At 53.3% G+C, this 15430-nt stretch overlaps 1 protein-coding gene across 6 annotated transcripts in view; it reads right to left on the bottom strand.

Moving 5' to 3' along the window:
* SEPTIN4 (septin 4) overlaps nucleotides 1-15430 on the bottom strand; it is a 95860-nt gene that overhangs the window by 8811 nt on the left and 71619 nt on the right. For 3 of the 6 annotated variants that reach the window (XM_039508292.1, XM_039508296.1, XM_039508297.1), the window contains 3 exons: nucleotides 15127-15228; nucleotides 12838-12934; nucleotides 12279-12441 (listed from right to left, as the gene is read on the bottom strand). In XM_039508292.1, the coding sequence (XP_039364226.1) occupies nucleotides 12279-12441; nucleotides 12838-12934; nucleotides 15127-15228 (362 nt within the window). Of the gene's footprint in view, nucleotides 1-9956; nucleotides 10196-12278; nucleotides 12442-12837; nucleotides 12935-15126; nucleotides 15229-15430 lie in introns of those variants that run through there. The other 3 variants (XM_039508293.1, XM_039508294.1, XM_039508295.1) reach the window with 3 other exon arrangements.

Genomic DNA, 15430 nt, shown 5'->3' with positions numbered 1-15430 from the left:
AGACTCCTCCATTTTGTCTTCAGCTGGCTCAAGAGAGAGCCTCTCCACCCCCAAGGATACCTGAAAGAAACTGGAACAAAGGACAGTAACTACAGGAGGTGTGAGTGATTGCTGGACCCAGATTAGAAGGGGACTAGTCTGTAAAAGGAAGCTTACTGGAACACCACAGAGGGTGAGGTTTTATCTGTATTCAGTTTTATTACTGTATTAGGCTTAGATTTGCATGTTTTATTTTATTTTACTTGGTAATTCACTTTGTTCTGTCTGCTATTACTTGAAACCACTTAAATCCTACTTTCTGTATTTAATAAAATCACTTTTACTTATTAATTAACCCAGAGTATGTATTAATACCTGGGGGAGCAAACAGCTGTGCATACCTCTCTATCAGTGTTATAGAGGGTGAACAATTTATGAGTTTACCCTGTATAAACTTTATACAGGGTAAAATGGATTTATTTGGGGTTTGGACCCCATTGGGAGTAGAGCATCTGAGTATTAAAGACAGGAACACTTCTGTAAGTTGCTTTCAGTTAAGTCTGCAGTTCTGGGGCACGTGGTTCAGACCCTGGGTCTGCGTTGTTGAGCCAGACATGTCAGTCTGCTCCAAGACAGGGTGCTGGAGTCCCAAGCTGGCAGGGAAGGCAGGGGCAGAAGTAGTCTTGGCAGCCCCCATGGGGTTTCTGTGATCTAACCTGTCACACCCGGCATGTCCCACCAGGCACTAGACATTCCTGAATGGGTTGACAACCCCCCAGAGGAACGTCCCCCATTACAAACACAAATGGTGCAGCTCTCATCTGAGAAGCAGGCTCTGCAGGTGCAGATCACCCAGTTACTGCGAGAGCAGGCCGCCCAGGCTTGGGACGAGAACACTATGCTCCAAGCACGTGGTGCAGTCGTTCACCTGGTCCCCAGACTGACACTCCCCCTCCCAGAGCACTTCAACAGAGACTGCCAAAACTTCAGCAGGTTCCTAAACCAATGTTATCTGCTCCACCCCCACTTCCACCCCCAAAAACTACAGCAAGGGCAGAGACCACCTGCCTCCTCGGCCACCCACTGTAGGTGGCTCCTCTCCAATACAGAGTGGAACAAAGTGGCCCATCGCTACAAATTCTGGTGAGGGCCACGTGAAAAGACCAAAGATGAGCTAGCTCACGTGGAAATGCCGACCCGTCTGGATGACTTAGCTGGCCTCACCATATGCACTGACAAGTTGCACAAGCGAAGTGAAGAAAGGAAGGGGACTGTGTTGCCACCTAGCTGATGGTCCCGAGTACCCATCCATCTCCAAGCTGATCCCAGAAACCAAGCAAATTGGTGCAGCCCATCATCATGTGACCCCAAAGAAGAGCGAACACCACCAAGTATTTCTACTGTGGAGAGTCCAGCCATACTCTTGCCAGCTGTCCCCTGCGGGCTCTCACACAGAAAAAGACAGTAATGACCAAACACAGGCCCGGAGATGTGTGCCAGCATGGGTGGGCCCTGGGGCCCACATCCAAGGCACAGCAAGCCCTCACCATACTTGCAAATCCAGGTTTTTGTGCACATCCCAGGGAAGCCCCGAACAAATTCCCCACAGCGGCACTCGTGGACTCCAGGGCTACGGTCACTTTTATAGATGCCGATATGGCACAAGCCTTGGGCATCCCACTGCAGCAAAAAACAGCCCCCAACCTCATAGAGACTATAGATGGCTCACACCTGTCCTGGCCCAGTAACACTGGAAACTGTGCCCCTGAAAGTTGTTATCCAGGACCACGAAGAAATCCTATGGTTCAGAATGATTCGCTCACCCCACTTCCCCATAGTTCTCAGCATCTTATGGCTGGCCACTCTTGACCTGCATGTCCTTTGGCGTGAGCAGAAAATCAGTTTCTGCTCTGAATTCAGTCAGCAAGTTTGCCTGAGTGCACCAACAGACGAGTCCTGGCTTCAAGATACACTCCTGCAGGCCAAATCCAGGTCGCCCCAGAGGTGCCCTCATCCAAGCTGACTCCTGCTCTTCCTGCTAAGCACCATAACTATGCGGATGTTTTTGAGAAGAACGCTGATGTCCTACCATCACACTGTGACCGGGATTGTCCAACTGAGCTGTAACCTGGGGCCAAGATATCTTTTGGCCACATCTATGCCATATCGGAGCTGGAGATGGCCACCCTGTGATCCTATGTCCAGGAGAACCTAGCTCAGGGGATTATCCATCCCTCTACCTCCCCTGCTGGGGCCTCAGTGCTTTTTGAGCACAGATTACTGGGAACCTCAACCAGGTGAACCATCAGAAACCGGTATCCTCTCCCACTCATTCTGGAATTGTAGGACTGTGTATGATCATCCCAGATGTTTACCAAGCTCAGTCTGCGAGGAGCCTACAAACTGGTGCGGATCTGTGCAGGGGATGAGTGGAAAACAGCCTTTTGAACCTGGTCTGGCTGCTACAAATGCCATTTGATCTTACAAACGCTCCAGCAACATTCCAGCACTTTGTGAACAAGGTATTTTGTGACATCCTAGATCACTATGTCTTAGTCTACCTTGATGATCTATTTGTTTTGTTGGAGAGCCACGACTAGTATATTCAACATGTCCAGTCAGTCCTGGATTGAATCTGCTGACATGATCTATATGCACAGCACCAAGTGCACCTTCGATCAGCACTCCATGGAGTTCTTAGATTACATCTTGTCCCCTGAGGGCCTCCGAATGGATCCTGGAAAGGTTAATGCTGTTCAGTCCTGGGCAGTCCCCCTGAACATTAAGGAGCTGCAATGCTTCCTGGGTTTGCTAATTTTTATATGCACTTCTTCAGTCCTGGATTCTCAGACTGAAATAGCCCCATTGACAGTGCTTCTCTGCAAACACAACTCCTTCACCTGGTCTCCAGAGACTCAAGAGGTGTTCAATCAACTGAAGATGGCCTTCACCAGTGCTCCAAACCTGATCCATTCCAACCACATGTGGGCCTTTGTCCTCGAGACTGATATATCTAATGAAGCAACTGGGTCAACATTTTCACAAAGATATGGGCCCGCAGCAGCAATTGCTCCCCTGTGCCTATTACTCCCAGAAACTCACTCTGGCAGAATAAAATCATTAGATTTTAAATAAGGAACTTCCATCAATCAAGGCTGCCTTTGATGAATGGTGCCACTGCCTTGAAAGTGCCTGATACAGGTTTACAGAGATCATAAAAACTAAGAGAATCTGCATAGGGCAAAGGTGCTCAGTCAAAGACAGCTTTGATGGGCCCAATTCTTCACAGGCTTTCATTTTCCATCACCTATCACCCAGGAACCCAGTCCAAGGCAGCCGACATCCAGTGTTTCATATGTCTCTTTTAATGCCATACATCCCAACCCCCTTGTGCATCAAACACAGCCGCCTCCCCACCAGTGCAGGTCCAGGGTCAAAATGAACATGTGATCCACAAAATACTGGATTCTAAAATGGAACATGGCTCTTTCAGGTATCTAACTGACTGGGAAGGATATGGCCCTGAGCAGCGATTCTGGGAGCCAGCATCCCAGCTTCCAACCTCATGGCAGCCTTCCATGCAGACCACCCAGACAAATCTGGCCCAGCAGGAAGCACCCAGAGAGGGTGGGAGGTAATGTAAGGATCAGTGGCACTTGAAGCTGGGCCTGAAGAGCTACCCGGCAACCAACAGCCTCACACGGCCACCTGGTGGCAGCTGTAATCTGGCCACTCCCTGCGACCTGCAATCTGCAGCGATGGCATGCCACGGGAAGTTCTGCCCTAAGTGATCCGACTGATAGTTGTCTTGGTGATCCCTGATTGGCTCCTTGATCCTAGATAAGCCCATGAGGTGTGCCAAGAAGCATTCAGTTAACAATGTGGATCCTGGCTCGCTGCCACAACTGCCCCGCTTCTCTGTTCCTGAACTCTTGGTATTGACCTCAGCTCCAACTTGGATTCTGAGTCCTGATCAACCCCTGGAACGCCAACACGGACCCCGATACCTGGTATTGACCTTCAGCCTGATTCCTGACTCCATCCCTGATCCTTGGCTTGACAGGGATACTGGCTCTGACCCCTGGCTTCAGTTCTTGGCTCCCAAGCTCCTGCCACAACTCCTGCCTGTTTCCACCCAGGATCCCGACAGCTCCTTCTAGTAATCCAACTAGTACCATCATATGCTACTGAATCGGTCTGGATCTGGGCTTTGGGCACATGGAGACCTGAATAGGGGTGCTTCACTGAATCTGGAAATACATTTTGTAGCATGAACAGCTCCAGATGGACAAGAAGAGGGAGATGCAGCAATCTTTGGTTCTAGACTTGAAAGGAATTTTGGCTTCTTCTGTTCACGCCCACGCCACAATTATCTTCATTTGTTCAGAGGAGCCAATAAAGCAACAAAGGTCTGTATGTATCTGTGGTATCAACCTTCCACCTCCAAGCAGCATTAGGTCTCCTCCAGATTTCAGGGAGGGAAGTGAGGCTGGAATGACTGTGTAGTTTTGGTCTTCTCTGGCATCTGCTCCTGACCACCTGCCCCTGACCCTGCACCCAATTGTAGCTGGACTTCCTTCTGGTAGAAAAGATTGAGATCACCTCAGGTGTTCCAACAGCTGCTATTCTGAGAATCAAGGAAGACTCCGACAGAGATGAAACAATTCCCTCCCTTTGAGATGCTCAGGGCCTGGGGTTCATGCACAGCATTGTAGGTCAGGAGACCTGGCTTTTATTCCTGGTTGGGAACAGACTCATGGCTCCCTTTGTCTCAGCTGCCAGTGGGGATGACAATCCCAAGTGCCGTGTTTGTACAGTCTGCCAGACCCAAGCAGAGAGGATGCTATACTGAGCAAGGGCAACTATTATAGTGTCAGGGCCTCTGCTGGAGTGGATCAGCACAGCTCCACTGCCTACAACAGGGTTACACCATTTTACACCCCCTGAGAATATGGCCCAAAATACATATAAATCACCACATGCACACACGGTCACTGACACTTTTGGGACCCCAAAGCAAACCCCTGAATCAGTACAGTCCATGTGGAATGACAGAGGCAGGCTTCTCCCTGATCACAGTATCTTGTGTGCTGGGCATGGACCTGTCATTTATGCCATGGAAGCTGGCCCAAGAACCAGTGATCCTACTTTCTGCACACAAGAAACAGGAGCCACCCGCAGTGATGGGAATGGCTCACCAGCATCACCACTGTTTTACTGCTCAACGGCCTTCCCAAGTGACTGCCAAGCCTGCATCTTCCTCACAGGCAGAGCGCCTCAATCGTTCGTACAGATGTATCAGTCCAGGCTGAGGGCTGAAAACAGGAGGCCCCTATCTCTTGTGGCCTGGCCATTGAGTGGGATGCTAGGACCAGAAGCTTATCACCACATCTGTGTATCAACGGGGTTGGTAATATGGCCTGTTCCAGCTCCCAGGGATTTGGGCAGAGGCTGCTAGCCAAAAACACATTAGCAGCATTCACGTGTTTTAGGGGGCTGGACTCCTCTTCCACACCATAATAGAGGCTCAAATTAAACGTGTATCCCAAATTAAAAACCTAGTAAGAGGACCAAAAAAGTGCCACTGTGGCTACACATGAAAGTAAAAGAGGCGGTTAGAGGCAAAAAGGCATCCTTTACAAACTGGAAGTGAAAATCCTACAGAGCAAAATAGAAAGGAGCATAAACTCTGGCAAGTCAAGTGTAAAAGTATAATTAGGCAGGCCGAAAAAGAATCTGAAGAGCAATTAGCAAAAGACACAAAAGCTAACCGCAAATACATTTTTAAGTGCACCAGAAGCAGGAAGCCTGGCAAACAATCAGTGGGGCCACAGTGCTAGAGGAGCACTCAAGGAAGAAAAGGTTGTTGGAGAAGCTATATGAATTCTTTGCTACACTGCAGAGGATGTGAAGGAGGTTCCCACACCTGAACCATTCTTTTTAGGTGACAAATCTGAGCAACTGACCCAGATTGAGGTGTCAAGAGAGGAGGTTTTGGAACAAATTGATAAACTAAACAGTAATACGTTACCAGGACCAGATGTTATCATCCAAGAGTTCTGAAGGAACTCAAATGCAAAATTGTAGAACCACTAACTGGTATGTAACCTATCGCTTAAATCAGGCTGGATGATAGCTAATGTGACATCAATTTTTTAAAAAGGCTCCAGAGGTGATCCTGGCAATCACAGGCTGCTAAGCCTAACTTCAGTACCAGGTAAATTGGTTGAAACTATAGTAAAGAACAGAATTATCAGACACATAGATGAATACGATTTGTTGGGGAAAGAGTTGACACAGGTTTTGTAAAGAGAAATCATGCCTCCCCAATCTGCTAGAATTCTTTGAGGGGCTCAACACACATAGAGAAGGGTGATCCAGTGAATATAGTGTACTTGGAGTTTCAGAAAGCCTTTGACAAGTTCCCTCACCAAAGGCTTTTAAGCAAAGTAAGCAGTCATAGGATACGAGGGAAGGTCTCTCATGGATCAGCAACTGGTTAAAAGATAGAAAATAAAGGATAGGAATAAATGGACAGTTTTCAGAATAGAGAGAGGTAAACAGTGGTGTCCCCCAGGGGTCTGACCAGTGCTGTTTGATGCATTAGTAAATGATCTGGAAAAAGGGGTGAACAGTGAGGTGGCAAAATTTGCAGATGATACAAAATTACTCAAGATAGTTAAGTCCAAAGCAGACTGGGAAGAGCTACAAAAGGATCTCACAAAACTGGGTAACTGGGTGACAAAATGGCAGTTGAAATTCAGTGTTTATAAATGCAAAGTAATGTACATTGGAAAACATCATCCTCACTATATATCCAAAATGGTGGGATCTAAATTAGCTGTTACCCCTCAAGAAAGAGATCTTGGAGTCATCGTGGAGAGTTCTCTGAAAACATCTGCTCACTGTGCAGAGGCAGTCAAAAAAGCTAGCAGAATGTTAGGAACCATTAAGAAAGGGATAGATAATAGGACAGAAGACATCATAATGCCACTATATAAATACTGCAGCAGTTCTGTTCGCCCCATGTCAAAAAAAGTTATATTAAAATTAGAAAAGATACAGAGAAGGGAAACAACATTGATTAAGAGTATGGAACAGCTCCATATGAGGCGAGATTAAAATGACTGGGACTTTTCAGCTTGGAAAAGAGACGACTAAAATCATGACTAATATGGCAAAACTGAACAAGGAAGTGTTATTTATGCCTTCACATAACACAAGAACCAGGGGTCACCCAAGGAAACTAATAGGCAGCAGTTTTAAAACAAATATAAGGAAGCACTTCTTCACACAACGCACAGTCAGCCTGTGGAATTCGTTGTTAGGTGATGTTGTGAAGGCCAAAAGTAATATTGTGTTCAAAAGAGAACTAGTTAAATTCATGGAGGACAGATCCATCAATGGCTATTAGCCAAGATGGTCAGGGATGAAACCCCATGCTCTGGGTGTCCCCAGCCTCTGACTGCCAGAAGCTGGGAATGGGAGACAGGGGATGGATCATTTGATGATCACATGTTCTGTTCATTCCCCCTGAAGCACCCGACATTGGCCACTGTCAGGATACTGGGCTAGATGGACCTTTGATCTGACCCAGTATGGCCATTCTTATGCTTTTACCCATGGGAAGAAATAGTAGCAATAACCATGTCAAGAGGAACCCTGTAGGTTCTAGGATGCTCCTCTGTCTTGGGGCTTTCTACAGCACCTGTCACCACTGCATCTGAGTGCTATATGGAGTCTTTAGCCTCCTCCCTTCTCTGGTTATGGTCTGAAGGCCGGATATGGTGATGAAGTGTTAGCCAGCTGCTAGTGGAAATGTGGCACAGAGATAGGCACATGTCATGACCCACCATGGAGGCTGGGCAAATGCATTGTCCTTGCTGGAGAGTGAGGATTGACTAACAGGTTCCTCGATCGTTCAAGAACGTGTGTGAGAGAGAGCAGCTTGGATCCATCAGGCTCATGGTACATGAGCCCTATCGTACCCCACCAGCTGCTGCAGAGGAAACGTGGCTGCCCAGACTGAATTTGCTACAATTGAGTGGAGAAGGAGCTTGTCCTTTTTCAGTCTGATGTTAACTGATACTTCCACTGTGGCAGTGTATGGCAGTCACACTCGGAGCTCCCCGAACTCTTCTTATCTCTTTCCTCCCTGAGAGCCTGAAGAGCTAATCTGTCCAAAAGCTGCAGGCCTTTACTACCTGAGCCCCAGGGCCGATGCACTTGAAACAGCCCCTCTTGGCTCACTGTTTGGGTGTGTCCTACGACCATACTACTTCACATTCAGATACAGTAGGATGGCTGTTGGATTCCCTCAAGACAGCAGCTCCTTATTATAACCCTAGAACGAAAGGCCCCCCGCTCACCTTCCGTCCTGCGCCGCCGCCTGTCCCCGGCCTGCTCAAGGCCGTTGAATGTTGGCTCAGATTCTCAAGTGTAGTTAAGCGCCTAATACCCATTGATTTCAAGGGGAGTTAGTTGATTAACCCCAATGAAATCAGCTAGGCACCTAAATATCACTGAGGATCTGAGCCACTGGGACTGAATTCTAATCCCTACTCTGGTGTCTGACCATCAGGTCTTTGCTGTATTCCATCTTTAAGCACAGAACTTGGGTATGGCCTGAATTTCCTGCTCTGCCAGTTGTCTGAAGGCTAGAAATTGTTCCCACGGCTCAGTAATGCAGGAGGCTTAGCTCAGGAGAGGCAGCACAATGCTGGGCTCAGCAGGGTAAGTGCCTGTGTCTGCCTTTGGTGGAATGGTCCATCTCCTGGCCACTGTTTAGGGAAGTGGTTCCCCTAAACGCCTCCTGTGTCCACTTGGCCCAGATCCGGGGCTCTGGCCAAGCTGTCTCCAGAGCCACCACAGGGGTTGTGATGAAGGAAGTGGGACTGTTCTTAATGTGTCCTCTGAATACTGTGCGGGTGCCTCAGTTTCCCCTCTGTATTTCTTAAGTCTCCAGTGGGCATAAATGGCCGACAATCTGTCTCCTAGCAACAAATGGCCAGGGCCCTTCCCCCCCTTGCAAGGGGGTGGCTAAAGGTGAACAAAGAGATCAGGTGATCCTGGCCCGGGAAAGAGACAAAGGCATAGAAGGAGGGGCTGGAGGGGTTTCAGTTTGGAGCTAGCTGGGGACGGGAAATGAGGGCAGACGGGGTGGTCTGGCTCGCTGGGCCCCAGAATGGACCCGGCTGAGGGATCCCGTTCTCTGTACCTACAAGCTCTGTTTTAGACCATGTTCCTGTCATCTAATAAACCTCTGTTTTACTGGCTGGCTGAGAGTCATGTCTGATTGCGAAGTGGGGGGGCAGGACCCTCTGGCTTCCCCAGGACCCCGCTGGGGCGGACTCGCTGTGGGAAGTGCATGGAGGGGCATATGCTGAATGCTCCAAGGTCAGACCCAGGAGGTGAAGCCGTGGGAGCTTCTTGCCCTGAAGACAGTCTGCTCCAAGGGAGAGGAGGCTCCCCGAAGTCCTGCCTGGCTTTGTGGGGAGCAGTCCCAGAGCATCGCCCAGGGACTCTGTGACAGGGGTGCTCACAGACTGTGCATGCTTTAGTAATCCTAGGGCTGCACAAGAAGGAACACCTTCCCAACAGCACTGGTTACTGAGTCCCATTCACAATGCCAGCCCGTTAGACTATTGCATGCCCACTGGTGATTCTGGCTGCAGAACCTACATGATTGATGATGATGCACAAGAAAGGAAGAGACCAACTTGATTCTCAGACTCCAGGCAGAGTCTGAAAGAGACAGTCATAGTAACTGAGCCCTGCTGGACTGGAAATGACTGGGGCACAAAAACCCATGGGCCTAGCGTGCCATTTCACACGGTCACTTTCCGGAGTAGATATGGACAGGACCAAGACAGCATTTGATACAACAAAATACTTTTTATGAACTAACAGAGGTAGAACAGATACACAGGGCCAGCTGCAGGCTGTGACAGCAGCTCAGAGCCACACTCCACCGAAGGACAGCCATGAACCAGCGCAAGGAAAGGGACCAGGGGGGAGTTCAGCGCTCCAGAGAGCTCCCAGCCGGCTGGTGTCCTGGGGAGACAGCACTGCCTGGTGTCATCTGATGCCGGGGATCAGCGGGGTCACTCCATAGAGCAGTCGCTGCAGCACAGTCCCAAGGTGGAGGACTCTCGCCTTCTTCCCCAGGGGGATACCGCAAAACAACGTACACGAAGAGACGAGCTGAGATTCATCACTATGAATGAGCCATTAGAGCTGCCAGTTTAGCCTGCTACCTGGGTGTCACCATCCACTCAAGCTATGGGCAGACAGCTCCTTACGGGACCGACCTGCCCTCTGCTGTGTTGGCCTAACTCAGGAGTAGCTCTGCGGAAGCCACTGGAGTTACACCAGGGTGAGAGGAGAAGCAGCAGTAGGGGCCAGAGCCACAGCTGCTGTAAACTGCAGTCAATCTCTGATTGCAACCCGGGTACGGAGCTTTTCCCCAGCAGAGGTTCTGGCCCTACAGCTCAGTGCATACGTGAGGGCACTGCAGATAGCGAGCAGCAGATACATGGGCAGAGGGCCTGGCTCTCCCCTGCCCTGAGCCCTAGGCCACCACCTACACCTGGGCAAAACGTGACCGGAGAAGCCAGAGCACTGTGCACAGCAGCGAGTGACTCCACAGGGAGCTCTGCCTCCCTCCCGGAGTGCTACCGGAGAGACCTGTGCTCCCAGCCCTGTGCTGGCCACGGAGCTGCCCCTTGCTTTCCGGCTGTGCACCCTGGCGCTGCAGCCATGTTGTGCCAGCTACACACGGGGTTGTATGTCCCGCCCAGGCAGTACTGCTGGCACAGGCACCTTCCGGGCTCGCTCGGAGCTAACTGTCCTGGTGCCAGGGGTAGCCTGGGGCAAAGGGGCTTGTCGGGGTGGGAAGGGGCATGGCTGGGATGTTCCAATGATCTGGCTGGTGCCTGGCTGCTGCAAGGCCCATCTGGCAGGATGATCTAACCAGCCCCCATCAGCCACAGGAGTGGGTGCTTCAGGACCCCCCTACCTCCGGCCAGGGCTCTGCACAGCGCACAGATGAACGTGACCCATCATGGTTTTTCTGCAGAGAGCCTGTCATTGTGGTTCGGTGTGCAGGGAAGGGCGGCCTCACCCTGCACCCCTGCTGCCTGCACACCGGTATCATGCCACGTTCCTTCCCCAGCAAGGGAACCAGCCCAGCCTTGGGCTAACCCCCAAAGGGGAGAGGCTGTCCGGGGTAGACAGTCTCCTCTAGCGCTCGTCCCTCACCTGCCTCTCCCAGGCCCATTCCGAGATGCAGGCACCATGGCTCTGCTCCCCTGGACTTCCCCATGCAGAGCTCAGTGCAGAGGCTGACAGACGCTGTCGTTGCAGGCTGAAGACCCTGCTCCTGACTCCCAAGGTTCTCAGCAGGGTGGGCACTTGTGCCTGGCTCTGTCTTGCTGCTCCTGTGCCCGCTCCCCCCATACCCGCACAGGCCCTGTGCCCGCTCCCACCGAACCCCCACAGGCCCTGTGCCCGCTCCCCCCATACCCACACAGGCCCTGTGCCCGCTCCCCCCTATGCCCCCACGGGCCCTGTGCCCGCTCCTCCTATGCCCCCACGGGCCCTGTGCCCGCTCCCCCCAAACCCCCACAGGCTCTGTGCCCGCTCCCCCCGAACCTCCACAGGCCCTGAGCCCGCTCCCCCAATGCCCCCACAGGCCCTGTGCCTGCTCCCCCAGAACCCCCACAGGCCCTGTGCCCGCTCCCCCCCTATGCCCCCACGGGCCCTGTGCCCGCTCCCCCCATACCCACACAGGCCCTGTGCCCGCTCCCCCCAAACCCCGACGGGCCCTGTGCCCGCTCCCCCCGAACCTCCACGGGCCCTGTGCCCGCTCCCCCTGTACCCGCATGGGCCCTGTGCCCACTCCCTCCGTACCCCCCCAGGCCCTGTGCCCGCTCCCCCCGAGCCCCGCCAGGCCCGGGGCCCGCGCCCCCCGATGCCCCCACAGGCCCTGTGCCCGCTCCCCCTGTGCCCCCACAGGCCCTGTGCCCGCTCCCCCCAACCCCCCCCCACAGGCCCTGTGCCCGCTCCCCCCTATGCCCCCACAGGCCCTGTGCCCGCTCCCCCTATGCCCCCACAGGCCCAGGGCCCGCTCCCCCGATGCCCCCACAGGCCCTGTGCCCGCGACCCCCGATGCCCCCACAGGCCCGGAGCCAGCTCCCCCAAACCCCGACAGGCCCTGTGCCCGCTCCCCTATGCCCCCACAGGCCCTGTGCCCGCTCCCCCCTATGCCCCCACAGGCCCTGAGCCTGCTCCCTCCGTACTTGCGGTTCCTCTCCTTCACCACCATGCGGGTCATGCTTTGGATGCACTGCGCCCGGTAGTTCTCGTAGTGGGTCTCTCGTGTCACATCCTTGAGGTCCTGCATGTGGGTCTTCACCAGCATGGTGCGCAGCTTCACGAAGTCGCAATGTGCTGGGTTCTCCACTGCAGAGGAGGGGCCTGGCTTAGACGGGCAGATCTCGGGGCCACCCGGCAGAGCAGGGCCTCCCCCAGGTGGGTGGGGGAGCTGAGGGCCCGGGACTGCAGAAAGGCAGAGCACGGCTTGGAATTGGCCTGGCTGCACGAGGGGATGATGAGGGCTAAGGAGGGCCCTGGCCTCCCCCATCATATGGAGGTGGGGCAGCAACTTCGTGCCCCCGAGCACCCGCACTGAGATCGCTGGCCAGGGCCTGTCTGGTGTGAGTGCCAGAGCCCTGCCTGCTGAGACCGGCAGCAGTCCCCGTCCGTGAGCACCACTGCCCTGGGGGTGGGGGTGGGCCCAGGAACATGGAGGAGGACATGGTCCCTGAGCCTCTGAGCTATAAGCCAAACCCGCCTTACCTTCCACGATGCCCCAGGGATACAGTCGCCCACGGACTCGCCTTCCTTTGGCCTCCACAACCATGTTGCTGCCGATCACAGCGAAAGGGATGCTCTCCTGGAACAGAGACATGGGGTTATTCCTGGCCACAGCCTCCCCAAGCCCTGGTGCTCTGGGACCGCAGGGTCCATCTGCACTGGAGTGGGTGCTGTCATTCCCCATGGGGGCAGACACACCCGCACCAGCTTGCTCACTACTCTGGTGTAGCTCTGGCTGCCCTGAGAACAATCCCATCGGAGCTCCTATGCACGTACTCGGACGGCCTGTGCAGCTGCGGCGACGCTGCTATTTTTAGCACGTGAGCTCTGACCCAGCTAGCGTGGGTGCGTTCACCTGAGTGGAAGTTACACGGCCAGCTCCAGTGTAGACGCACCCTCTCTTTGCTCTGCAGTCCTGCTAACAAGCCTGGTTAATGCATTCACTGGGATCACACTAGCCACCACCTAGCACAGAGTTGCCCAAACTACAACTGGAAGGACACACCGTGTCTGAGCCCTTGCTAAATCCAGCCCCTGGCATGGGAGTGCAAGTAGCTTTCCACTGCTGGGGCTCCTTCCCCTTGAGATCAGCACTCAGGGAAGGAGTGGGGCCAGCAGGAGAGAAAGTGGAGCCGGGAGAGAGGAGATGGGCTGGAAGAGAGAAGCCAGCTGCAAAGGGTCACACAGGATTGGCAGTACCAGGTATGTCCCGCTGAACAGGAGCCAGAGCACCCCAGAGCAATGGCTGGAAAGGACCTGGAGAGCTGCTGTGGCTAGCAGCGGAAGAGCCATGTAAACTGACAGTTCAATGGGAGCCGGAGCAGGGCCCGAGTCTGGGCCCAGATGCTGATCTAGCAGCCCAGCAACAGTGGACTCGTGACAAATCACCGCTGTGTTCATCCTGTTGCAATTCCTGCCAGCTGGGCTGGGAAACAGCATCTCAGTGGCCCTCCTGGTCCTTTCTGCAAGCCCGTCACTCAGAAGCTCACCTCCCATACTCTCAGTAGCCAGCAGAGATCACTGGCAGATCCCCTACTAGTCCAGAGAACCAACTGGACGGCTGCCCCTCCCTCTGCTCCATACAGCACAGTGTGATGCTGGGGTCCACCATCCGGGCCTGACGTGCCATGCTACAGGCTAGGGCAGCTCGGTACCTCGTGCTGGGCCCCCAAGCTCAGAATGACGCTGCTGGCTGGGCAGGGGGAGCCCAGGGCAGAGGCTGGGAGACGCCACTGCAGGCATCAGAGGGGTAGCCATGCATCTGACGAAGTGGGGATTCACCCACGAAAGCTCATGCTCCAATACGTCTGTTAGTCTATAAGGTGCCACAGGACTCTCTGCTGCCATTGCAGGCGTGATCCTGCCCGTGCTGGACCCAGTGGCAGGTTTGCTGTCGACGCCAGCGGGAGCGGGAGCAGGCCCAGGCCCAGGGTGCTTTACAGGCCACTCTGTCAAAGGAGCCGTGAACTCAGCTGACATGCTCAGCGGTTTGTGTCCAGCTCTCCTCACTGCCAGCAGCTGTCAGCAGCTAGTAACACCACGTCCCCGTGACCACAGTCTATAGTCTTTCCTTCAGGTTTCTTTTAAAAGCGTTATTGTCAAAGGCAGCTCTGAAACCTCCCTAACCTTCATTTACACCTGGGCACTGTCTCCTCTGGTGCTTTCCCCCAGGGTTCTTCTAATGACCACACTTTGGAAGACCTAGCTGCCTTTGTCCTTTGGTACATGACCACTCATTCCTTTATCTGCCGCTGGTCGCTCTCCTGCCAAAGCCCAGGCTGGTTCGAATACGGACTGGTCTGGCTGCTTCCCCCACACGCTGTATTTTCAGGGTGTCAGATCTCTGAGCAGCCCCTCCTGCAGCCACACTGGCTGATTTGTGCTCCTTGCCTCTTTCCTCTTCAGAGGATCTAGCCTTTGGGGATCCCCCACCCTTCTCCCATGCCTGTGGATTTGAACCCTCCCTCCCTCCCTCCCATTGCTCCTTACTCACTAGATCAGGTGATTCCCCAGAGCTGGCTAATGCCCTTGTGGGGTCTAATTCCATTATCTCCTGTTCTTGGTCAGAGCCTCCCTCCCAGTAAACAGATGAGCCAGGAAGGTTTCCCTTCTGGCTGGACTATAAAGCTGCCCTTCTCAGAGTGTAGAAGCCACTGGGCTGAGGCATGTCTGGCTGCATTTGTCACACAAGATATACCTGGGGCTTAGCAGGTGACTCTGACCCTGTTCCCTGAACTGCATTCAGAGGAACAGCCGCTCTCATCTGCTCACCTTCAATGCCTGGTCCTGCAGCTTGAAATCCTCATCTTCATCAGAGTCACACTCAGGGAACTGGTAGAGCCGGATCCCGTAACGTTCGATTTCTTCTCGAATCTGAACAAAGAAACAAGCCCCCCGACTGACGGCTCTGGCGCTCAGCCCTGTCTTCTGGCACCCTCATTTTAAGGGCATCCCAGGAGAGAGAGGACTACGTTATGCTCACCTACATGCCAACTACTGTCTGTTCTTCCATCTCACACCGAACAGTAGAATCCAGACACCAGTGGTTCATTTCCTATGGTTTACAAACAGGCCA

This window comes from Mauremys reevesii, linkage group 20 (genome assembly GCF_016161935.1).
Source record: "Mauremys reevesii isolate NIE-2019 linkage group 20, ASM1616193v1, whole genome shotgun sequence".
In the NCBI taxonomy this organism is placed as follows: Eukaryota; Metazoa; Chordata; order Testudines; family Geoemydidae; genus Mauremys; species Mauremys reevesii.
Note: the sequence above shows the minus strand (reverse complement) of the source record. Positions and strands in the feature narration are given on the sequence as shown.